At 41.2% G+C, this 26,115-nt stretch overlaps 2 protein-coding genes across 3 annotated transcripts in view; both read left to right on the plus strand.

Annotated features, from left to right (window-relative positions):
- Positions 1-817: 817 nt before the first annotated feature.
- SIRT7 (sirtuin 7) lies at positions 818-11,048 on the plus strand. Its single transcript, XM_075216801.1, has 10 exons — positions 818-985; positions 1,061-1,198; positions 2,408-2,512; positions 3,650-3,720; positions 3,810-3,882; positions 4,631-4,729; positions 8,265-8,501; positions 9,856-9,936; positions 10,533-10,639; positions 10,720-11,048. The coding sequence occupies exons 1-10, from the start codon at positions 833-835 to the stop codon at positions 10,910-10,912; spliced, it is 1,257 nt and encodes a 418-aa protein (XP_075072902.1). The 5' UTR covers positions 818-832; the 3' UTR covers positions 10,913-11,048.
- Positions 11,049-11,165: 117 nt separating this feature from the next.
- PCYT2 (phosphate cytidylyltransferase 2, ethanolamine) overlaps positions 11,166-26,115 on the plus strand; it is a 22,077-nt gene continuing 7,127 nt past the window's right edge. The window contains exons 1-6 of one of the 2 annotated variants that reach the window (XM_075216802.1): positions 11,166-11,301; positions 17,976-18,064; positions 20,387-20,548; positions 22,541-22,607; positions 22,698-22,779; positions 23,314-23,358. In XM_075216802.1, the coding sequence (XP_075072903.1) occupies positions 11,222-11,301; positions 17,976-18,064; positions 20,387-20,548; positions 22,541-22,607; positions 22,698-22,779; positions 23,314-23,358 (525 nt within the window). In that variant the 5' untranslated portion in view covers positions 11,166-11,221. The remainder of the gene's footprint in view (positions 11,302-17,975; positions 18,065-20,386; positions 20,549-22,540; positions 22,608-22,697; positions 22,780-23,313; positions 23,359-26,115) is intronic. The other variant, XM_075216803.1, reaches the window with a different exon arrangement.

Raw genomic sequence — 26,115 nt, forward strand, 5'->3', positions numbered from 1 at the left:
TACATTCTACAAAATGACAGCTAGAATCTGATTGGCTGCTATAGGCAACATCTCCACTTTTTCAAACCCATAGTTTAATAAATATACCCCATGGATCCACTGCAGGGCCATCTTAACAATATGGGCCCCCAGGCAAAGCAGTGCACCGGGGCCCCTATATATATATATATATATATATATATATATATATAGATATAGATATAGATATATAGAGATAAAGATAGATGTACTTGCTCAGTGACCCTTGAAGGTTTTTTATGCAGGTTATTTCTTTTGCAGGATTATTTATTCTAATTAAGAGCCCTGCCTATGGGGCCCCCTTGCCTGTGGGGCCCCCGGCACCTGCCGATCGTGCCCGATGGAAAAGATGGCCCTGATCCTCTGCACTTACCACAAACTGATTAACATCATGGGTTTGATTCCAACTAGAGCCCTATCTGTGTAGTTTGTATTTTCTCCCTGTTTACTCGTTTCCTCCCACAGTCCAAAGACATTCAGGTTAACTGGCTTCTGATGAAATTCACCCTAGTGAGTATGTGTCTCTGTAGTAGAGAAATTAGGTTGTAGGCTCCACTATGGCCAGGACTGTTATGAAAGAGGAAACAATCTCTGTAAAACACTGCATGATATGTAGACTATATAAAACCTTATAATAAAATCCCATCACAGTAACGTATAGCACTTAGTGAGTGTATAGCAGGAGGTGCTTATAGTGACAGATATATAGTCACAGATACGGTCCTGTCACCATAACACCGGTTGCTGGGGATGCTGCTGTCACGTTGCCATAACCATGTCACGTGACATTATAAGTTTATATTGATCGTGCGTGATGTCACTTCCGGTGCCGGTAACTGGCGGAAGCGGAAGATGTTCTCAGTCTCCAAGTAAGGAAGTCACCGGTAAAATGGGGCGTGCAGAACGGAAAGCAGAAGCCCGAGAAGAAATTTTGAGACGTGAGCAGCACCGGGAACGGCGGAGACAGGTAAGACGGTGAGCAACGAGGCTGGAGCGCACAGGAGCGGCTGATCGGGAGCAGTAACCGGCTGTTTCTCCGCAGATCTCTCGGATACTGAGCAAGCCGGCAGCTGAGCAGAGTCCCGGAGAGCGGGAGCTGTTGGAGAGCTATGCGGAGCTGGTGCAGGAGCTGGAAAGGCAGCGGCAGCGCAGAGAGCGGCTGCGGTACCGGGAGCAGGAGGTTGGTGTGTCACTTGGGAGGGTGGGACGTGGTGTGTGTATATAGTATGTCATTGGTGGGTGATGGTAGTCACCATGGATACGTCACTGGTAAGCGGGAGCGTGGCTGATAGTAGTTACCATGGTTACAGTGCTGATAGAAGGTACGGTTATGTCTGTCACAATCCATGTGTTATATGTTGACAGTGGGAGGGACAATGAGTGCAATCACCATGGATACATTACTAGTAGCCAGGTGAGAGGGGTGGATGATGGTGATCACCATAGATTTGTTACTGTGGTCCCTGGGGGTGGCAGTTTCCATGGATTCCTCTCTGGTAGCCAAGTGTTAGGAAAGTAGGATGGGTAATAGTAGTCACTATGGATATGTACTTGGAGCCCATGGGAGGTGATGGTGATCACCATGGATATGCCAGTGGTAGCCAAGAGGGATGAGTGGAGGGTGAGTGATGGCAGTTACCATGGGTATGTCGCCATAGCCTTTGAAAGCGCCTGTAATGGTTGTCACCATAGATATATCACTAGTAGTCAACGGTGAGGAATGGAGGGAGGGTGATGACAGTCTCTCTGGATATGTCACTGATAGCCATGCAGTTGGAAGAATGATGGCATTCACTGTGAATACATCACTGGTAACCAAGTGGGAGGAAGTAAGTGTGGGAGATTAGTCACCATAGATATGTCAGTGATAGCCATCAACATGGATGCATCACTGGTAGCCAAACATGAGTTTGGGTGATGCCCGTGTTCATGGATACTTCACAGTTAGCCAAGCATGAGGTTGACAGCCATGATGTAGAAACATTTAGCAAGCCGTTTTATTTAATGTCAACATGGTAGGGGATGAAAATTGAACCTTACATAAAATTTTCTCTTTTTCCACCATTGTAATGATATTTGCTATTGTAAGCTAGTGCTGCATGAAATGTTTTACCACAAGTATGATAATTTCCTGCCTGGTGTCGACAGCCATATCCTGAGGTTTCAGTTTTGCCATGTCCATTTTGGTTTCCCAAACCATAGGAAGCAACAAGGTTGATGTGCTTAAATCTTTCTCAGTGAGTTAGGATTCTGAAAATTGTACTACAGCTGTGAAAAAGAATTTAGTGGCACTCATTGCACCCAATCAAATTCTACCTGTCATTTTCTAGCACACTGACGGTGTATTGGATAACTCTTCTGTTGAACTACTGTATATTCTCTAACATAGGTTGTGGATGCTCCTGAATTGCTCCAAGAGAAAGTTCTAGAGTTGGCTGAAGCTGTGCGTGGAGCAAAGAATATGGTAATCTACACAGGAGCTGGGATCAGCACGGTAAGGAGTGCATCAGTCAGCAAAAAGAGGCCTCAAAAGTATCCTAAACAGCGGTCTTGTAGAGTTTTGAAGATCGTTATGATGATACGGGGTTGTTTAGATCGCTCAGACTGATACCAGGTGCAGGTTGAACACTATTTTATTAGTACTGAAGGTGTACTTTAACACTGCAAAACAGCAAGTTTCCAAACATACAATACACGATAGCCAGGTGTGCAAGAGCATCCTGCAGACGGCAATTTAGTTTCTAGGTCTGTGATCGCAAGGTCCTTGGTAGCATCTCTTAATGCAATGTGTGGCCCTTCTGCGATTTAACGCCAATAACGACTCGTGTCTTATGACATGGGATGTCAGCTCACACAAACCACTGTCAGGGATAGTATATTGTATGTGTCGCATAGCCGGTATGTTATAAGTGGGTGAATCTGGCTGGCAGGGCACAGCTGTAGTGGAATGTGTTTGGCATAGGTAGTAAAAGTATGGGCACATGGGTGGCGTCCCAATACTAGTACCATATACTTACATTTAAAAACATTGATTTTAATATAAGTAGCTGCTTGACTGTGTCCAAATGTAATGAAGTATTCAAGTAGTCTGTGTTCCTCTTCCTTTTCACACACCTTTCCCATATGTATTTGCTGTTATGTTGTGTTAAGAGTGAAGTTTAGATTTGCTTCCTACTGTAACCAAAACATGCGTATAAAGGAACACCTAAAACTGAACCACTTATGGAACACATTTGGACAAATTTGAGATTGGTTTTGGTGAAGAGTAATCTGCCAGAGATATGGTGACAATTAAGAGTCTCCATTAAGTGAGCCCGAACCCCCCACTGATTTTATAGTTTTTTTTATTTAATTTAAGGATGTGAAATCAAAGTGCACCTGTCATCTACACACAGTGGAGACAAATATTTTGTGGACTAAGCCAGTATTTAATATAACCTTTGTATTCACTGGAAGCCAGTGACATCACTGAGCTGCTCCATGGGCAATATTCATAAGACACAATGCATCCACACTGGTCCTATTGAATGGATAGCTGCCTCCAATGTGTGTAAGTGACATATACACTGTAATGACAATGATAGTGCAGCAGAAGGTTAGTGGTGACTCATGAGATGTCTGCTTCTTACAGGCAGCTGCTATTCCAGACTATCGGGGACCAAGTGGTGTGTGGACTCTTCTGAATAAGGGCAGGAGTGTGAGGTGAGGGCTCATCATATATGGTTTGCTTGTCTTATGGAGCACTAAAGAGGATGAATTAATTAGTAAAAATGTTTACTTTATTTCCATAGTACCGGAGATCTAAGTGACGCTCAGCCAACTTTTACGCACATGTGTATTGCACAGCTACAACGAGCAAGGCTGGTAAGAGGTTAAAACAGCTCTCCTATGATATATTCTGTGCTGTCTTCTAATTGGTGATACATTCTTCCCTGTAGCCTAGCCTTCACCACATGCATTACACTAATAGCGTTCTGTAGCAGATGTCAAGGTGGCCTCTTCCCTGTTGTCTCCCTTTTGTTTCCTGCATCCTGTGGCTCTGAAAGTGTACCTGTCACTTTCACACAGTGAAAAAGACACATAGTGGGATCAACAGTTACCCATAAGAATGAAGCTTATCTTCCATTATTTGGAAATAAATTAGACCAAATAAGCCCAGCTCAGAGGCCACCCAAACACGAACCCATTTTGCTGAAACCGTATCCCTTTTGAGGACCAAAACTCAGGATGTTGTTGCCAAAAATGGAGATATGGGAATTGGTAATATCGCCAAGGTTTTTTTTGTTGCTTCGCCAGTGATTTTGCTGTCTCCTAGTAAATGGATAGGCTGCGGTATCTCCAATATTGTTTCATCCCACATTATGGCTGCCGCAGTTTGTAGGAAATAAGTTCACTGTAATACTCTGGAATGCGGGTATTCTTACTACAGGGTCATACGCGCTTGATTTGGTTCTCCATTATCACTGTTAGAATAGCTAACTCTTCTCAACTTTAATGCATACTCTCCACGCACATTATTTTAATGATCCTACCCTGTAGCATTTTCTCTGGTTCCTGTGTTACCATTAGTATTGTCTGCTTTATTGATGTAATACACTTTGTTCTACTATAGGTGCGTCATATAGTATCACAGAACTGTGATGGGCTTCATCTTCGAAGTGGTTTACCTCGAGAAGTCACTTCTGAGGTTCATGGGAATATGTACATTGAGGTAAGGAGAGCTCTGCAGGGGGTTTACTGTTTAATGATTTTAATGGTTTCTAATGTTACAAGTAAAACAGCATATTTGTAAAACATTTTCTTGTTAAGCAGAAAGGATATACAGGGTGATAGATAAGATAATTTAATATTTGTATGTATATGTATTGTACACCCTATTTTAATCTGCTCTTACATATTGGGACATACTTGACATTCATCTATCATAATTCGAAAATTTGAGAAATCTCATGTGACAAATAACCCATAATAGCTTTCGCCATGTCCTTATTGATTCAACAAAAAAGTAAGAAGGGACTAAGAAGTGCAGGTAATAGGTACATTCATATAAATAAAGAAGGCAATTGGAGCCGCTAACCAAGTGTGTGACAGGATGGGCTGACTTTGCCGCCTTATTGGGGAGGTTGGTTTTAAAGATTTGACTGGGGGTTCCACTTACCTTCAGTAATCTGCCATTACTGACTCCTCCTACTGCTGCTACTTGGCCAGTAGACAGCAGACTTGCTTAATGTAAGTACCATCTATGCACCACCGAGGTGCCCTGGTTCACAGAGAACAGTCACTGCCGATCAGGCTCCTTCACGTTTACCTGGAACTGCTGGCCTCTGAGGACTAGTGCAGAGTCTTTAGAAATAATGAGGTTTATTGCTCATCAATCACTCTTAAAAGACTTGTTACGTACAATATCCTCTTAAAGATACAGATGTAATAAATGCTTTACATTGACCATTTCTGCAATTTATTTAGTTTTCACATTTGATGGTAGGGAATAATTCAGCCACCTGTCCTTTTTTAGCAATCCCAGGTTGCTTTGCTTATCTTGCATATGAATTATCTCGGCCTTGATCTTACTTCTAATACTGCCCTCGGTGTGGGTGTGAGTTTTGTTCCCCTGTCCATGCATTGCTCAGCGCCCCTCTTCGCCCCAGCTACACTAAGTCTGGGTTGGTAGATTTGAATCTCTTGTCCACACTGCTTCTAAATCTTGGAACACCAAGCCCTGGCGCTCCATCCAACCCGAATATGGCTTCAGGAGGATAGTACCAAGAACTCGAAGCGGTCCTACTGCTGCCACAGCAACTGTTTTTATGTGCTCAACTATGCTCCTTGGTAACACCAGGGAGCAGTGTGCTGGCAACAATTATTAGAATGTTTCCAGTGCTACTAGAAGGAGCTCAGGGGCTTCTGCTCCCTGATCCTCGTGTCTGAGAGAATTGGGGAATAGAACACTGCTGTTCCCCGTTTCTCACACTTGCTCATGCAGGGTTCAGGTAAACAGAGCTATAGTGGATGATTCCAGTGCTACATTTTTCTGTTCGCAAAACGAATAAGTGGGGAAAGCAGCCATAATGCCAACCCGATCAACTAGACCATAAGGGTGAGTACAGTTATTATAAATACATTTTTAATTTGAACACTAAAGCATGGTATACATTAATTTAGAAGTCCCTGCAAATTCACAGAAAAATCAGCCGATGATGCCCAAGAAATGGCAAAACAAAACCCATAAGGTACATCTAAGGATCTCCAGGCCTTTGTTGGCACGTTAAATGTTAATGTTTTTGAGACAAACATCAGAAGAATAAAAATGAACAAGACTAGCTTTCATGGAAGCTTATTCAGGAAAAAGACCGTTCTCTCAAAACAAACATAAATAATGTTACTTAAGTTTGCAAAGTTTTATCTGAATGAAGCTCAAGACTTCAGTGACGTTTGTCCTAGGGTCACTGTTACAAAAGTGGAATTATTTAGTCATGATGCATAATACCATGTATGGCAAAAAGATACAGCAGTGGTGGGTGGTGATGCTTTGCTCAATAGATGAGTCCGCTATAAAAGCCTCTTAACACCAGAGTATTCTAGAGTTAAATGTGAGGCCATCTGTCCGACAACAGAAGCTTGGCTGATATTGGATCATGCTACAGGTCACTGATCCTACGCACACCAGCAAATCTATAACTGGCTGAAAAGGAAAAGAGTGAAGGTTTTGGAATGGCCAAGTCAAAGTGCAGATCTAAACCATATTCAGATGCTGAGAATCTATGCATAAATGAATTCTCTCAAACATCAGTGTACTGAAGCAATGTTGTAAGTAGGAGTGCGACCAGGGCCGGATTAACCCTAGGGCTAACTGGGCTACAGCCCAGGGGCCTCGGGCATCCAGGGGGCCCTTGAAAGTGCTCAGCAGCATTATTGATCGGTCGGGGGCGGAAGCGCCCCCGGCGCGATCAATGCCGCCGAGCACTTTCCCTGCTGTCCTTCCCCGGCGCGCTGTAGTCTCCTTACTGAGGAGATCTCGTGAGTCTCACTCTCACGAGATCTCCTCAGTAAGGAGCGAACAGCGCGACTGGGAAGGACTGCAATGGCAGGAGAAGGAGGTAAGTGCCTTGGGGGCGGCTCGGCTCACCGGGGGGGCGGCTCGGATCACGGGGGGGGGGCCCTCACGGGGGAATGGAGGCCCCCTTAGCCCAGGGGCCTCCATTCCCTTAATCTGGCCCTGAGTGCGACAAAACTCCTCAAATACGATGTAAGAGACTGATGATCTCATACAGAATACAATGACATCAAGGTATTACTGGTTAAGGTGGCTTTTTAATAGGACAGAAACTGATATAAACAATCAGTCAACCATATTGAACAAAGAACAGAGTTGGTTGGTGTAACCAGTAGATGACCAATATACAAGAAAAAAAAAAGTTGGTATAAATATAGACAAGAAAACAAAGGGTACAAGAAAATCTTAGGATAGCAATGGATTAACAAACGTCGGTGAAATTCGGTGTAGTCACCTCCACAGAGACAGCCCCAAGTATGTTCAGTAAAAGGTCTACACATGGCTTCTCTTTATTATTTTTGAATAAATAAGGACAAACATCTGTGTAGGACTTCGTTAGGACTATTCTGTCCTGATGTATGAAAACACTGATATGAAATGAATACATGAGTACTTTAATGGCCTGCGTACTGGTTTGTGTCCTGCAATTGTAGCATGTCCTCACATTCCAAATTCCCCACTCCTGCACTTAAACAGCCCTCGTTAGCAGTGCATTATCTTTGTACCAAAACAACTGATTCTATGTTTATACATCCCATGCACAGCTTTCTATGATGCTACACTATTATAGGCATTAGTCGCTGAAGTAATAAATAGGGCTCCTGGGTAGAAGTGTGCCTGTCACTGTAATAGCGCCAACATTATAGATGGAAACACTGGAGACCAGGTTTAAGTGCCCTCTCCAGTGTTCTGTTTATACTTCATATATTGTAAGGACATATCGTTGCGTATAGTTTGGAGACTAAGGACTAATCCAGTGTGGGCACAGGCTGGTGTACTGTGTTACAGGGCACAGTACTAGTATGTGGACATTGCTCATATTTTAGTTTTATGGACATGTAGCTGGTGTGCTATTGGATTTACATTACTAGTATATTTTTATTTATTTTATTATTATTATTATTATTATTATTATTATTATTATACCTTGCTTGTAAGTTTTGTGATTTCTCCAGCCTTCTGTCTCCTGTAGGTGTGCACTTCCTGTTCTCTACTCAGAGAATATGTGCGTTTGTTTGATGTGACGGAACGCACAGCCCTTCATAAACACAACACTGGACGTTACTGTCATAAGTGTACGGGAGAACTCAGAGACTCTATCGTTCACTTTGGAGAGCGAGGAAAGTTGACGCAGCCACTGAACTGGTCGGGGGCAGTGAAGGCCGCAGAGAAGGCTGATGTCATTCTCTGTCTTGGCTCTAGCCTGAAGGTAAATTACAATCTGTGACCTCTGCGTTATCACTAGTTTTGGCTAAAAATGCATTTGCCGGTTGTTAATGTGGACCTTTTTATCCTGAGATATTACCAGTCTGACCGGTGTACACCTCTTCAATATGTCATCTATAAAAATACTTGGGGGGGAAATAAATAACTTTGCTGGGTTGCAATTCTGCTGCAGAAAGTGTAATTGTGGATAAACTTGCAGAACCACCATAGACACATACATGAGTCCATGCTGAATAATGGCAATATATTCACATAGCTTTGGGTATGAAGACACGTGCATATGGCAGGGGCAGATAACTGTCTTACTACTTGTCATGGCTGAGTATATTTTCAGCACACTTGCCCAAAGATTCACCACATTTTGTGTGGTACAAGATGGCCTTATCTGAGACTAACACTTCTTCTGTAGTCCTCCATCACCTTATCTGCAGATTGAGGTACTAACTGTAAAATGGATGCTCTTCAGCCATCTGAAAAACCTAGCTTTGTGGCTGCATATGCTGACTGAAGTATGGAAAACCTTGGAAGTTTGACAAGAGGGTCTCCCAGGCGCAAGCAATATGAATTGCAATACACTATTTATAACCAATCAGTGCCTCTTAAGCTCTATGGTGGTAAGGTAGAAAAAAAAGGCTTTGCCAGTTAACAATACCATTCACAAATCGATGATGCTATGGGATGGATATGTAGATATCTCAATGACCATAATGTCTTTATAATTTTGGCTATACACACTGTGATATAATCAGCAATATACAGAAGTTTTCTAGATATTATATCATGGGACCTGAAGAATATGCTTATCGTACGTGATGGGATCATTATAGAGCATGTTGATAAATACAATTGGAAGATGACAACTATTGGCCTGTGTGTGTTTAACTTCTGACTGTAAGAACAGGCCACTTTGATGCCAGAAGCATCTGGTTGCTTGAACTCTGAGGCTGAAAGAATGGATTTCATCTAATTTGATCACATGGCCAAATTGGACAAATATTAGAGTGTTTAGCGGGTTGTATGTGGCCAGTATGTGCCTTATTGATGAGAGTGTATATGAATTGCTTTCCCGGCTTGTTGGTTGAATCTCTCAAAGCTGTTTCTTAGAATGTATGTGGGAGGACGCATCTAAATTTTGTATTTTATATTTGCAGTCCTATGAGGTGCTTTGTCTTGTATATTTTACAAATATATAGTATATACCGCACTTCTACTGCGTTCATTGTAAAACCATTACATTCCATTCTCTCGCATTTATTATACCTCCACTTCTATTTTTTACTTAGACAGTTTCTCATTTATGTGGTGTTTTCTTCATTGATTCTGCTCTGTCCTCTCAGGTCTTGAAGAAATATCACTGTTTGTGGGGCATGAATAAGCCTAGTACCCGACGCCCCAAACTTTACATTGTAAATTTGCAGGTAAGACGCAATATTTGTGTAAACCATCAGGTATTTTACAAGGACCAAAAATTCCAAGTTATCTCTTATTCATTAAAATATTTTCTGTAGTTGAAAGACACTTAGGGGGGTATTCAATTGACGGCGGGATCGCCGAAAATCCCGCGCTCAAAGAATATTACCGTTAATACGGTAATTACTCGCTGGATTTCAGCTCGCAGCTCCCTGAGTACGCGCAGGATTACCGTATTAACGGTAATATTCTTTGAGCGCGGGATTTTCAGCGATCCCGTCGTCAATTGAATTCCCCCCTTACAATGTATATGTAAAAAAATTTTTTAAAGAACCTAAATCTCTATGAATATTAATGTGGTGATTAAAAAGTGTTTCAGTACACACTCATTGTTTTTACACTTCTTTCTAATAATAAAACTTTCTGGATTCTTTGATTTCTGACAGTGTGATTTTCTAGCAACCCCAACAGAAGTACTAATATTTTGTTGTATAAGTGGTTTAGACAGAGCCTAAAGCTTGTGTCTGTTACAACAGATAGTGGGTGCTGTAGACAAGATAAGGGAGGACAATTTATCATCCAACCACACTGTATATTTCCTCAGTGGACACCTAAAGATGCAATTGCTAACCTGAAGATTAATGGGAAATGTGACGATGTCATGAGACTTCTGATGGATGAGCTTCAGTTGGACGTTCCAAAATATGACAGGTGACTTTGTATTTTTATGGCTGACATGGCCGTTCTTCCTCATGATATTTGGCATGTTCTCACTATTGTCTGTTTCCTAGATCTCAGGACCCAATATTCTGTATGGCCATTCCCCTGCGTCCTGGAGAAGAGGACAGTTACAGTCGCAGACCCATCCGGACAGTGGAGACCCTTCATGGGCCCCCAGAGCAGACTACTCTAGCCTGTGAACAGCCTCTCAGTGGGGGCTGGTTTGGGAAAGGATACACCAAAGGAAGAAAATCAAAAAGATAAAATAGATATTTTATTGTCCCCAAGGCTCTGAATAGGTTTAATGCTGCACAATCCCCATGAGCCATGCTGTTTGCACAGTCTTTTTTTTTTTGTTTGTTTTTAAATTGTATTTTAAATAAAATGTTTTTAAGTAGAAGTGTCTGTCGTTTATAACAGCAGTGTATTGATGTAAATGAAGTTTGCCCAGAGTAAAAATGGCCGCGGTGCCGGCTCGCTTGCCGTTTCTATGGTAGCGCTCTGTGTGCATCACTTCCGGGGGCGCGCCTTGTGACACTTCCTTTTGGCTGACACCACACCATTAAGTACAAGATGATTAGGAACGGACACGGCGACCCCGCCCCGGAGCGGGATGTATCCCGGAGAACCGTGCGGGTGTGGTGCGATGGATGGTGAGAGGAGGCGGCAGGGTGTTGCCGTTAGTATACTGCTTCATGTCACTGGGATCTTATATAATGTGCACCTGTGCTGTTACTGCGCTATCTCTGTGGTTTTACAGCTTCACAAATTATACTGGAATTATGTATTAGTGACAAATATATAATATTTTCACTGTATAACGTGGGTGGATTAAAGCACATCAGGATGATCACATTGGTAATGCTCACATTACATGTTTGTTTTAGTCACATGAGTGCCACCAGGTTGTAGCGGGTCATGCTAGATAATGTAGCTTTGTGTAGTGTTATATATCAGTTGTACAATTATTATATTTGTACTTGTACACATAGCAGTAAGTTTACTGAAGTGCCCTATATCTGTGGGGAGAATTGCAGTGTGTCCTTTCCATTTGACCTTATTCAGATTACACTGTGCCACTTGAGAACTCTACCATGTAGTGAAAGTTTATTAATTGGTTATCTCCTGGACTGAGCAGTGACAACAAAGTACTACGTGTCCTGTGACTGTGAACTTTGTGCTTCTGACAGAATTATCTGAGCAGCGATAAAATTTAGTTTATCTAAAACATAGAGATAAACTTTAGTTTATCTTTACATACAAGAATGTGGCTATTTAAGTATTGGTGAACATATTTAACTACAACTTAAATTTGTACAACTTGTAGCTTTAGAAACCCTCCTCAATGATGAGCAAATCAGCTCTTTTCATATATTCAGTAGATGCATACAGAAAACAAGTTTCCAAAAGCTTATTCTTTGAAATGCAATGTGAATTAGGCTTCTTTCCCTTTTTCAGGCAAATTTAAGTGGTAAAAAATGTGAAAGGGACACTACCAAAGCAGATGTCATTGTCCTTGCCAAGGAGGGGTATGAGCCTAGCCACTGTGAGAGCTATCAACCTAGTTCTCTACTAAATGTAGACTTAATGATATTTGCTAAATTGCTAGCAAACAGGTAGGCTCAAGTAATACCCGCTGTGGTCCATCCTCATCAGGTGGGCTTCATCCCTACTTGGCAGGGAGCAGATAACACAAGGCAAGTAATTGATTTAATTGAAGCAGCTAACCGGGATCAGAACCCTGCTCTGGTGGTGTCTCTGGACGCAGAAAAGGCTTTCAACAGGGTCGCCTGGCCTTTGATGAGAGCTACCCTTAAGGCAATTGGTTTTGAGGGTCAGTTTATGAATGGACTAGCCTCCTTATACTATAACCCTTCGGCTCCTGTTTGGGATAATGGCACTCGACAAGGCTGCCCACTCTACCTGTTGCTATTTGCTCTAACGATGGAACCACTGGCATCTCGAGTTTGCAGCAATCAGACGATCACAGGGATACAAGCGTGTAGGACTGACTACAGGATCTCCTTGTATGCAGATGACATCCTACTTACAATTACTGAACCCCTCACCTCCCTCCCCTCCTTGTAGAGTGAAATTAGAGACTATGGAGCAGTATCTAACTTTAAAATTAATATAGACAAATCCGAAATTCTCCCTCTCAATATTCCGATCCGCCTTATGGACTCCTTGAAGCACCAGTCAAATTACAGATGGCAACTAGACAAGCTCAAGTATCTGGGAATCTACTTGACAGGACTTTATAGTCTGCTATATGCTGCTAATTATCCCCGAATATTGAATTCACTGAAGCGAGACCTTGAGAAGTGGGATAAGTTATATATCTCTTGCCTAGGCTGCATAACAGTGGTAAAAATTAACTTAGTACCACAAATTCTGTACTTGTTTCAGACACTTCCTATCCGAGTACCGTCACTGGCGCTTAAGACTCTGCAGAGACAAGTTGCTCGATTTGTCTGGGCAGGCAAACAACCCCGAATACAAGCCCGCTCTCTTTATCGCCAAGCATCTGAAGGAGGACTGGTGCTTCCGAATATCTCTAAATATTACATAGCTACACATCTGACCCAGTTAGTCCTATTTCACTCTCCACTTGATATGAGGTTGTGGGTTGACATAGAAGCTAGTCTCACACAATTGCTCTCGCCCTGCACCCTCCTTTGGATATCAATCAAACATCGCCCACCACTCTCCTTGCTCCCACCCACTACCCGCTTTTCGCTTCAGATATCTAATATATATAAGCCTAGCGGCGCGTGTTAGTCTGTGTGTGGAAAAAAACAAACAAGCTGCAGCGCCACCTGCTGGGCGGAGTTATACACTGACCTACTAAATTCTTAGCATTATCTAATATATAAAAGTAAAAGCCTAGCGGCGTGTTTTAGTGTGTGTGTGGAAAAAACTATTTTCTCAGAAAGGGCTCATCCAATTGACCTGAAATTTGGTATACTGATATTATTTGACAAAAAAATTAGAATAGTGAAGTCAGTTAACTTCCATCATCCCCCTTCCCCCGTGGGAGGGGTAGTAAAGGCTAAATTTATGAGTTGAGGGCTCAAACTCATTTTCGTGAGGTAATTTTACCTCATGAACACACATTAAAAAGGGCACTTGCGTCGGGAAGTAACGCTCTTCCCCTGAGGAGGCCTTGGCTAGGCCCAAATGCATGACAAGAACCTTTTTAACACCTTAAGTAGCTTGATTTGACTAGAATGTATGAGTATCATGCACGGGTTAACTTGTGGGACTATAGGACCCGAGCATTTCACCTGATAGCAAGTCCCGAGATAATGTTCCCACTGTGGAATAACCCAGCCTTCCCTCCTGGACACTACTTTCATCAACACCGGTCCTGTGGTGGACTAAGGTTTCTGACTGACCTAGCTCCCATGCGTATTTTCCCTGAATTTGCGAATCTCCAATGGTGTTATGGTATCATAGTCGCTTCTATCAGTATCTTCAACTAAGGCATCTGTATCACTCAATCCCAGCATTTAAAACCTTTTACCAACTCACACCCTTAGGGGCATATTCAATTCTTTTGAATTCCCGCGGCGTTAAAACTATTACCGTTATTACGGTAATAGTAAGCTGGATTTCAGCTCGCGGCTCAGGGAGCTGCGAGCTGAAATCCAGCAAGAATACTACCGTAATAACGGTATTTATGCGCACTAGTACCGTAATAACGGTAATAATGCGCGCTGCAAGTTTTTGGGCGTCTTCGTAAACAATTGAATATGCCCCATAGAATCTTTTTGTAAAAGTAAATCCCCACCTACTGGCTTAATCTCTACATTTTATAGTCTGTTGGTGGTGTATCGTCAACCTGTAAAGGATCGCTATAAACTAAAATGGGAGGAAGACCTTGATGTGGTGTTAGATACGGATGTATGGTCCGAGATCAGGACATGGGTCGCTAAGACCTCTTTGTGTACGGACCAAGAAGAATGCATATAAACTATTATATAGATGGTACTTGGTCCCCACTCGTCTGAAGGCCATATACCCTAGCTCCTCGAATTTATGCTGGAGATCCTGTGGTCATGAGGTCTCGTTCTGTCATATTTGGTGGTCATGCCCTAAGATGGTTAGATTCTGGCAAAAAGGCCCCCCTTGTCCTTCCTACTCTCTCCTGCACAGACCAGTACCTGACGCTGATAAACACACAACAGCATTGGTGAGCCATATACTTAGCGCTGCCAAATGTGTGGTAGCAGCTCACTGGAAGCAATCTGAACCACCTATGTTGCCTGAAGTGATTAATAGGGTATGGCAGACCTACCGTTGTGAGCAAATTACGAGCATAATTAACAATTGACCCAACAAATTTCTAATTATATGGCAACCTTGACTTGACACTTGCGGAGTAGACCAATGGAGAACCTTCTAAAGCAGAATCTGATGATATGGACCAAGCTGCAAATCATAGACAGAATGTCTGAGCGCCACCAGGACGCCAGCCCAGGCTTCATTCCTATTCCCCCTTGACCCTTACTAAACCTTCCCTCCCCTCCCTTACTCTTACACCCTTTCTTCTTTGCTTCTCTTTCCCTTCTCTTTTCCTTGCTTTCTTAGTCTTCCTCCCTTTCCTTCCCTCCCTTGTCCTCTTTTTGTATTTCTCTTTTACTTCACTCCCAATTGTGTAGTTTTACGTAATAACAAGGATCTCAATAATTGTTTATACCAACTGTTCGATGTTAAAGCTAACCTGTATGCTGTTAAAACTCTTTAAATAAAATATGTTTAAAAAAAAAAGAAAAATAAATGCAATGTGAATTGGCACCAGTCCCAGATGTGATAGGGACTATGATATGTAATATGTCCCTCCTTTCATGACTCATTTTTTTATATTAAGATCAAACTAGACCAGTGATTGCTAACCTGTGACACTCCAGGTGTTGTGAAACTACAAGTCCCAGCATGCTCTGCCAGCTATCAGCAAGTTATCTACTGGCAAAGCATGCTGGGGCTTGTAGTTTCACAACACCTGGAGTGTCACAGGTTAGCCAACACTGAGCTAGACTCTTTATTATTTACATGTTACTAATGTATTGTTTGTTTTCACTTTGTGCTTGTCCTTAAACCCAACAATGTGATCTTTCAGTCAAATACCAAAAACTGCAGGCTAATTTCTTAGTATCTAGATAAATATGTATGTATCTGTTCTCATAGCTGCCACATAGGAAACAAAACTGGTGTAACAAAATTTCATTCCTTGTTATTATATAGCATATACACAAATTGCTCACTGCAGTGAGCCTATGTACTTAATTCCTGTTTGTAATCAAATATCATGTTTATAAATAATATAACTGATCAGTGCATTGAGGTGAGGTAACGGTTCTGTGAAACGTTTATATTATTTACACTGTAGGCACAGCAAGTAATGTATGTAATAGGACACCACACTGTAACTTTATGGTGGAAAAAGCAATTAGCAGTGCAAAGCAATGTAAGCTTCAGTCATATTTAATTCATGTCCCAAAATGTATTTTTGCATATGTACAATCCCAGCTTAAATCTTTTCTGCTACTGCAATTACCCTGTAGGTTTAAATTGTTATATATTACTAACTTGCATTGCAACCCAATGGACATTCTATTTGTATTTAGCACTATTTAGGAAAGGGGGAAAGAGAGATTATGGAATTGGGCTTTTCTCTGGGTTCTATTGGTTTCTCGGGTGTGGTGATTAGTATGTGCTCCTCAATCTGTAAAACAAATGTGTTGGCATTAATTGCCAGTGTTATTGTACATACCTTAAGTATTCAGAAGAATATGACTTGCACAGAACACAGACATTGTCTGACAGCTGTACACATCAGCATATGCCAGAGTTAAAAAATAAATGAAAAAGTTAGAGATGGTAATACCTTTTTAATATGCATTATTCAAACAAAATGTATTATATATAAATGAAAAAAAATAATACTTATTTACATGCAACTAAATGTCAAATTAAAATTAGACACTACATGGTCCATTTATTAACATTATTCTTTGAACTTTTCAGTTTTCCTTATGGAAACCTTAATTTAGGCGTATTTCTGGAAAAGTTGTATATGGCAATTGGGCCGCGCTGCTTCTCCCTTTTCAGGTTCTCACAGCTTATGTGCATGACATTAAAAGTGGAATTATTGCTTTTGAATTTAATGTTCAGCTAAAAACAACCTTAATAGCTGGGTAACAAAGCTTTCCAGTGTAGTCTGCCCAGTGTTCATTTTTAGCATGGACAATGGAACAGTGTTTTGTAACTTGAATTTCTGTGTGTGTGTTTGCTCAAGTATTGCACAGTACAGCATATGTATGTTAGTGTAAGCTAAGGAGCGCAGTAAGAAGTGTCATGTACAGCATTCCTTGCTGTAAGATGAGAGCAGGTGTGCAGCAATTGCCTGTTCTCTGGGAGGGGAATATGTAAGTGTATGGATTATGAGGTGACAATGGAAGTGTTTCATTGGCTCCTGTGGTTTCAAGCATAAGCTTACTTGAAAACTGTTGAAGTGTGCCAATTTTCACTGATTTTATGAGTAAAATTATATTGGCTTATCTTCCTCGACTTATATTTTGCACAGTAGCTCTGGTAACTCTATGATGCATCTGTTTGCATCATAGAGGTACAGCCTGAAAAGGCTGTGTGACAGCTTGTTGGAGCGATAATCTGCTTTTTAAGTTTTATAATTTGTTGTGTGGGTGTCACATGAACTGTAATGTTTTTTTTAGATTTAGACAGGCAACTAATAGTGACATGCAAGATTTAACCTACAATACAGTGAACACAATCACAGCACAGTACAAATACTATAGTTTTGCGTACAATTTTATATTTTGTAAGGCTTTATGCTAGTTACGTCCACAGTTTAAATTATATTTTCATAAAAGCAGTATTTCTTTGTCAAATAAGCATTCCTAACAATGTAACAACCGGCAGGACTTGTTTTGTTACATTGCATACTTTGATGCCCCATGGCAATGACAAATTAAAGTTTCTAACGCTCATTTTAATAAAATGAAAAATGTAATTGCAGTCTTTCTGAATAGCTTTTACCTTTTAAATGTAAGATAACTATATAAAATTTTATGATACTGTACATCTTAATTTGCAGCATTACATTTCAATACTTTTTCCTGATTCGTAGTGTGGATTGAAGTTACTAAAGCAGTGTTGTGTGTGTGTGTGTGTGTGTATTGCACTAAACATAGGCATGGTATATTGTACTTTCTTCCTGTAGCTGTCCGTTTGTCTTTGTTGAACTGGCTTAGCTGGGGTTTTGTGTGAGTAGATGAATGAGATTTTCTGTTTTGTTGTTCAGCTATGACATGGTACATTATGGACATTCCAACCAGCTCCGCCAGGCACGGGCCATGGGAGATTACCTGATTGTTGGTGTACATACAGATGGTAAGTGGTGGGATCACCCTACTGTATTTTACATGGGGAAATGTCAGCTGATCATTTTTAACTGCAGGGAATGCAATGGGCAGAGATGGGAATAGTATTTTATCCTTTTGTCAGTATAGCTATACACATGCTACAACAATGGTATCAATAGTTTCCAAAATGGAGGTTCCCCAGTACAACTAAATATTAAATTCCTTCATTGTTCTATTATTTTAGGCCCTACCACATCAGTTCTAGTGCGTTCTGAAGACTATTGAATTCTCTAAAAACCAATATCCCCTAACTTGTGCACAAACCGGGAAAGCTATGCTTCCTCTGTGTGAGTTACGGCTGCGCTGACATTAAGTCATATGGTGACATTACAGCGCAGCACTTGTCTTGCTAGAAAAGTCATTGACTGAAGTGCTGCAGGATGTCGTTATAGTGAGCGCTGCACGCAGCGTCATCTGAACTGAAGTCCTCTCCTGACAGGAATGCTCCATTCCCTTCAGCTTTTATTTCTTTTCCAGCTGGAAATGAGCAGGGTTCAAACACCACCAAGTGGCACAACCCTTATCATCATCATGATCATTTATTTATATAGCGCCACTAATTCCGCAGCGCTGTACAGAGAACTCATTCACATCAGTCCCTGCCCCATTGGAGCTTACAGTCTAAATTCCGTAACACACATTCACAGACAGAGACTAGGGTCAATTTTTGATAGCAGCCAATTAACCTACCAGTATGTTTGTGGGAGGAAACCGGAGCACCCGGAGAAAATCCACGCAAACACGGGGAGAACTTACAAACTCCACACAGATAAGGCCATGGTCAGGAATCGAACTCATGACCCCAGTGCTGAGAGGCAGAAGTGCTAACCACTAAGCCACCATGCCACCCTTATGTAATTTAAAGCCATCCTAAACTCAATCAGAGTACGTGACAAATTTTCCCAAACTCTTTATAGGTTACACCAGTGGATCCCAAACTTTCTCAATTCGAGGCACCCTTAGGGTCTCCATAATTTTTTCAAGGCACCCTAAGCCAAAATAATTACTAAGTAGTCCCCTGCCTTGCTTACCACCAGCCCTGTCCGTGGCACCACTGTGAGATCGCTGAGATACACCAGGGAGCCACGGCACACAGTTTGGGAACCACTGGGTTACACTACTATTTTTGTCCCCATTCACTGTCCAGTATTTTTTTAAAAAAAATAACTACTGATGGACAGACACCATTGTCATGGTGATATGTATTGTGTCTGTGTGTATAGATTACCTTATAAAAATGCTCCATTATTGACCTTTTACAGTTTACTTAGTGTGACAAATAGTTCACTATAAGTCGGCTGATTTATTTATTTATTGTTTTTAAATCAACGGGACCTATCTGGTGTGCTTTAGACTTGGTGTTTCTGGATAAGAGGTTTGTCCATAATTTGGTGCAACGCACCATAATATACTAAACCACTTTTTAAAAATGACCCCATGTTGGGAGATGCTTGCCCCGGAGGACTGGGACAAAATTCGCCTGAATATAGCTAAAACCTCGATTTGTGTCAAAATTAGCAAAAATGCTCAGAAAATCTATTATCGATGGTACCTAGTCCCTCACAGGAGTCACACTATCTATCCGAGAGCCTCCCCCTTATGTTGGTGCCAGTGTGGTCAGGTCGGTACCATGTCCCACATTTGGTGATTCTGTCTGAAACTACTCCCCATTTGGGCTTCTATCCATCACTTCATCTTCACTGTCACTCAAGTTTCGCTTTCTACCTCTCTCCACTGCGTCGTCCTCTGCCTAATGTTCCTAAACACACCCAAAAGCTTATTACACATATACTCCGTGCGGTAAAATGTCAACTTGCTCTATTCCAGAAAATCTTCCACCTCCTCCTCTCCCTTCTATTATCAATTGCATCTGACAGGTTTACCATCTGGAACACATCGCTAGCATCCCACGTCATTCCCCTTTCTCCTCCACTTGGGTCTGGACTTCCCGGACCGTACATCACGGCTCTTCCCATCATTTGCAGTTCTGATCCTCTGCCCCCCTACATAGCCGGTACACACTCACTCCTACCAATACACTTCTGTAACCTTCTGGATACAAGGGTTCCCGGTAAAAAAATTCAGATATCTATAAACATTTTCTCTCTTTCCTAAATGAAACAAAGGACCTCCCATGTGTAGGAATATATTCCTTTCTCATGTTATTGCCTTTGTATTCTTTTGTTTTGTAATCCAGTTATGAGAAAGTAAGGTGAACTAAACCTGACTGATAAGAAATGCATGTTTACACAATGGTGAGTCAAAATTACTTTCAATGTAATCTGTTTAGAGGAGATTTCCCGTCACAAGGGCCCACCAGTCTTTACACAGGAAGAGCGCTACAAGATGGTGCGAGCCATTAAGTGGGTGGATGAGATGGTAGCCGGAGCTCCCTATGTGACAACACTGGACACACTGGACAAGTACAACTGTGATTTCTGCGTCCACGGAAGTGAGTAGATCAGAGGGATATTGTACCTCTCAAAAGTATCCGTATTTACCATAGTGAACATCGCACAATGCAAAACCAGTGTGGCACTCTGATACTGAAGACTGTAATATATAATATAGACTTGTACAAAATCTGTATGTAATGCACAAAGAGCGATTAGTAAGTAAATTGTGAGTAAAATAAAAAATTACAAAAATAGTTTCTATATTTGACTCTGTAGAAGTTCCATGCAGTTTCATGTGTAAGAAAAAGTATCAAAGAATTCAGCAACGTCTGTGCAGGGACTTACTTATACAGGCAATCTTCCAGACCCCTCTTTTATATCTTGTGCTGTGGATTCAGGTAGTAGCATCAGCGTCTGTAATATGGATGGTTCTCATATGCTGGCAGTGTCAGTTTTACAGCCTGTGGACTTGTGTTTAGGAACTCTCATTGCACTGCACATGGGAACCCAGCTTAGGACCAACTAAGACAGACTTTTCTCCAACTAGTTTAACTGGCATATCTTCATCAGGGAGTCACAATGTGTGGGGATTATAACAAACCTAACAGCATTATAACTACATGAGTCCCCATGAGGAAAATGGTTGACAAAACTTGGAACACTCTTGGTGTGTTGTGGAGTCACATAAGAATTTATTTAAATCGCTCATTGTATAAATTTACAGTTTGTTAGACATTGGGACATGATATAGTTTAGGACATAATTTTCTAACAAAAATACCTTTTTACAAGACTTTAAGATAATTATTTAGAATGCTGTGTTTAAGCTATGTGATCGTAAATACTAATCTTGCTAGTGCGGCTCTCTATTATCCAGGGACTCTTCTCTGTCTGTCCTAGAGCAGTTATGGGTTGAGGTATAAAGATTTAGAAGAACTGTACTCCGTATGTTAGCCTGGGCCAGTCTTTACCTCTCAGACATGACAACGGCTGGGTGATCTGTTCACCAACCTAATGTATTCCTGGAAATATTTTATGACACCCTGGCTTAATGCCAGAGGCACATTTCAGAGCAGGCAGCCATTGCCACCCCAAGACCTTCAAGTTGGAAAGATCAGACTAAACGTAATTTATGTTAAATTAATACATTTTAAAAATGCAGTTTATATGTGTTAATATACAGTTTCTAATAGAGAGTGCACCTAGTGGCTTCTCTGTTTCTATGGCACACCATTTTAACTGCAGGGGAAAGGTTATATAAGAGCTATCCATATCTGCATCATTTTACCAAAACACCTGGTGCGAGAAGCCATCAGTACTGTGTGTTTAAATCTGCAGCTTCATCAGGAAAATAATGTTGATGGGGCAGTTCTCTGTATAGTCACTTCCACTAAATTCAAATGGATTTTCATGTAAGCTAGCTATAATCCAGCAGGTTAGAATAGACATCTGAAACAGTCTACAGGTAAATGTACTATGTGTATGGCCCTAAAGCTGGCCACACACAAGCTGAAGGTCAAGTGGCAGAATTCTTTCAATTTAGCCACACACAAGCAGCTAAAGCAGACAAGATCTGGTGGCTCGATCCATCATCTAGATCAATTTCTGCTACGTTGCAGTCTGTTAGTGCATTCTAAAGATAACCGCACACAAAGGCTGCCCGTATCCACTTATAGCAGCGTTGTCCACCATAATGGTCATGTCTTAAACAAGGGTCACTGTCGTTTTCAGCCCGCATGCTGTGACATCGGTCCAACTGTACAATGATATCGGCTCTTGTATTGTTGCATGTATGTGGGTGCAAAAATCAAAGGATTTGTCTATATATAATGTAATATGGAGTTGGCCTTTTAAAGTTAATATCCCTTTTAGCCTATTAACAGTAGATTTGTCATTTTATGTAACTTTTGTAAAAATCGTTTTTATAATGTCCCGTCCATTTCCTTTCCATCTTTCTCCACCATTATAAAATAACCCCTTGTAAACATCTGTGTGTGACACGAAGGGACTGTCTACAATGTACAAAACATTTTCCTTTGCTCTCTCCAGATGACATCACTCTGACTGTAGACGGTAAGGATACGTATGAAGAGGTGAAGCAGGCTGGAAGATACAGGTCAGTGGAAGGCATTGTGGAGGACATGAGGATTTCTGCGTTTCAGCTGTGTACAATGTGCATTACATCTGTATCTCACTTTCCTTTCAGGGAATGTCAGCGCACCCAGGGAGTGTCCACCACAGACCTGGTGGGACGGATGCTGCTCATGACAAAGGCCCATCACAGTATAGTGAGTAACATGGGACAAGAGGTTGCATGAGGATGGTGATCTATAGTACAGTATAAATGAATAGGTGCAATGTGTTGTGTGGTGGCACAGGATCATATGGTGATATTGTGGCTGAGCCATTGGGCAACTATGGACCAATCACGTGTAACAGTAAAATATTGGAAAAGCATGGTATGAAGCTTTGGGCAGCTTGGGAATTGTCCTGTAACATGATGGTGTCATTGCAGCTAGTAATCCTCTCTTATAAGAGTAAAGTGAATGCAGATCACAGCCAGAAAGCTGTGCATCACTGTGTCACCTGGGCTGAATGTTCAGTGGCTCTATGTGAGTAGCTAGACTGGGTCCTCCTGAACAGCCAACAATATGATGTGTCTGTGGCAGGAGTGGTCCAATAGAGAACCTATGTCCTGGAGAATTAATCTTTCCCTATAAATGTATTGTAACCGTCCCTGCAGGCCGATCCTCACTAACTTTGTTTCATGGCTGAGCTCAGACCTATTTACTATTTTTTCTTTTGTTTTGCTTTCCCTACAGGAAGCCACTCAAGATTATAAACGCCATCAGGACAATTTTGGTAAAGTGAGTATACCCTCCCCCTACCATTTATTGATTTTGTTACCATTTATTTATAGAGCACCAGCATACTCTACAGCATTTTACAATTGGGAACAAGCACAGTATTAACAGACAGACTTAACAGGGCTCTGATAGCAAGTAGCAAATAGGAGTATGATGCTTGAGGTTAGAGCATTTAGGGAATATAGGTCCATCCAGATTGCAATGGGGAAAACTTTCTTGTGCTGTGTGATCCAGTCACTCCATAATATTGGTTTGTGGGTCAGAAGGTTTGTTTGCGGGTAGAAGGAGAAAAATTTAAGTTTTGAGTGAGTTTTTGGTTATGTATAGAGTTGGTAATTGGGTAGGACTGTCAAAAATGGGGTTTAGGAATTTGATAAACTTGCCTGAAGACCACTTGAAGGTTTGGAGACTAGGGGAAAGTCTTGTGGTATGAGGGAAGAAATTCCACAGAGTGGATGCAGCCTGAAAAAATCTCTGCCATTGGAGTGGGAGCATGTGAACAGTGTGGGTTAGCAACGCACACCTTGGGCAGAGCAGAGAGGTCGAGTTTCAGAGATATTTTGAGACAAGTAAAGAGCTGAGTGTTAATTGCTTTATATGTTGATAGAAGTATTTTAGCAGAGCATCAGTAGGAGAAGAATTTGTGTGCCTCTGTATTCAAAATAGATTGTTGTCTGGTTAGGGGAAATACCGGTAAGAAGGGAATTGCAATGGTCAATGCGGGAGATTAAGTGCATGAATTAAAGATTTTGCAGCGTCTTGTGTGAGAGATTGCCTGCTCTGGAAGTGTTCCTTGGATGTATGTAACAGGATTTAGATACATATTGGATGTGGGGACAAAGAACAGTTCGGAATCCAGGATGACACCTAGACAACTAGCTTAAGAGATGTATAGCCTCTGTTGTAATGATGTTAGCTGGTGATAATATTATTAGCTCAGCTTTTCAAAGATTAAGATTGATGTCTGTGACATGTACCCACATTTAGTTTTTCTCTTTCTTACCTCCTCCCTTGACTCTTAATTTGAAATCCGAATAAACACATATCAGGGTGGAACAAAACAAAAAACCCGAAAGATTGAGGTGACGAGAAGACATCTCAGGTGAAGTGACAGTAAAGCAGGCAACACAGATGGCGAAAGTTGTGAAGAGTATGGTGAAATGTATGCATCATCCGCACAGAGAAAATGCTGAAGTCCAAAGGAGCTTATCAGTTTTCTAAGAGAAGTGAGAGTAATCGGTTAGGAGAAGGATCCAAAGAAATAAACACTGAAAACACAAGTTAATAAGTAGGAAGAGGGACAGGACAGAGTACTGTAGACCAAGGGAATTGTAACGTTTGTATGAGAGTTGAGTGGTGAAGAGTTTCAAATGTAGTAGATATGTCCTGGAGAATTAGAAGTGAGTATTGGCCTTTAGATTTAGCAGTGATCAGATCATTCACCACCAGTTGTAAAACGTCTATGAAACTCCTGCCTCCAGAACCTTGTCCCTTAGGCTAGAGGTACACACTGGAGAATTTTCCGACCAACGTCTTATCTACAATGACTTTATCTTTGACCGAAGGTCCGATCGCTCGCACGATGAATGCGTACACACTAGTCACATTTTAGGCGATTAACAAAAGACTGTAACAACTTGATAGACACTCAAAACAGGTGCAACAATAGTAAAATCAGAGGCAGCTTGTAGCAAATTAAAATAGGTCACACCAGTACCTACTAACAATAGAACAAACAAACACAAAAATTTGCTGACAGGCGCCAATCAAATGGGGAAAGAGAAGAAATAACACCTAATATAATCTGAATAATTCAAATCCCTAGATAATTGGATAAAGCCAATCACTGAACAAGGATGTAATCAATTCTGAATAGGCAATACATCCGATTGGTGTTAACAAACGGTAATGAATAAAATCAAGCAGAACTATGCATATATCATGTAGGTAGAGACAGACAGTGGAAATCCACGATCTCCCTCACTATAACATAAATCAATAAAAACTCATTTGAACGAAAAATATATCTATAGGACACAAGTCTCTTAGAAATCTGGCATAGTATATAGCTCTATGAGCCTATATCTCCCGCCATTAAACCGAGTAGGTCAAACAACAATAATACATAAATGACATAAAAAATGGCTATAGATCTAACCTAAAAATCGAGGCAGACAATCGAAATCCACGATCTCCCTCACTAAAATCTCCGTAACAATGAAGTAGGCATAAAACACAGATACAACTGTTAACAATCTGGCATAGTGTTAAGCTCTGTGAGCTTTTAGGACAAAGTCAAATACACATAACTCAAGATAGTGTTCCAGTTACGTATCAATGTACCTCTATCAGTCCTGATCGAGATGTCATCTTGAACTCCCGTATGTAAAGTCCTTCAACAGAGTTTTCAGTAGATCTCAAAGAGGGTGGGTAGCGGAGTGTTCAAGATTCACATATAAAAGAAAAAAGAAAGAACTCCACATAGTGTAATAACGTAGGAATAGTACAGATAAAGTATTTTTTATTTAATTAGAATTACATCATAAATGACTGATGGCATTCGTATGCTGAAAAACCATAAGGGACCCGTACCGGAAGTAAGATGTAAAAATGCCTTCTTAACAATATTCACTGCTTATACCCGGGACATTGCAGGAACAAGGTGACAGATCACATGTGCAGACCAACCATGAACCGATACAGTCACAATTAGCTCTCAGAGGCCCTGCTTCTTTCTGACCAGGCTTCCAACTGTGA

Source organism: Mixophyes fleayi, chromosome 6 (assembly GCF_038048845.1).
Source record: "Mixophyes fleayi isolate aMixFle1 chromosome 6, aMixFle1.hap1, whole genome shotgun sequence".
Lineage (NCBI taxonomy): Eukaryota > Metazoa > Chordata > Amphibia > Anura > Limnodynastidae > Mixophyes > Mixophyes fleayi.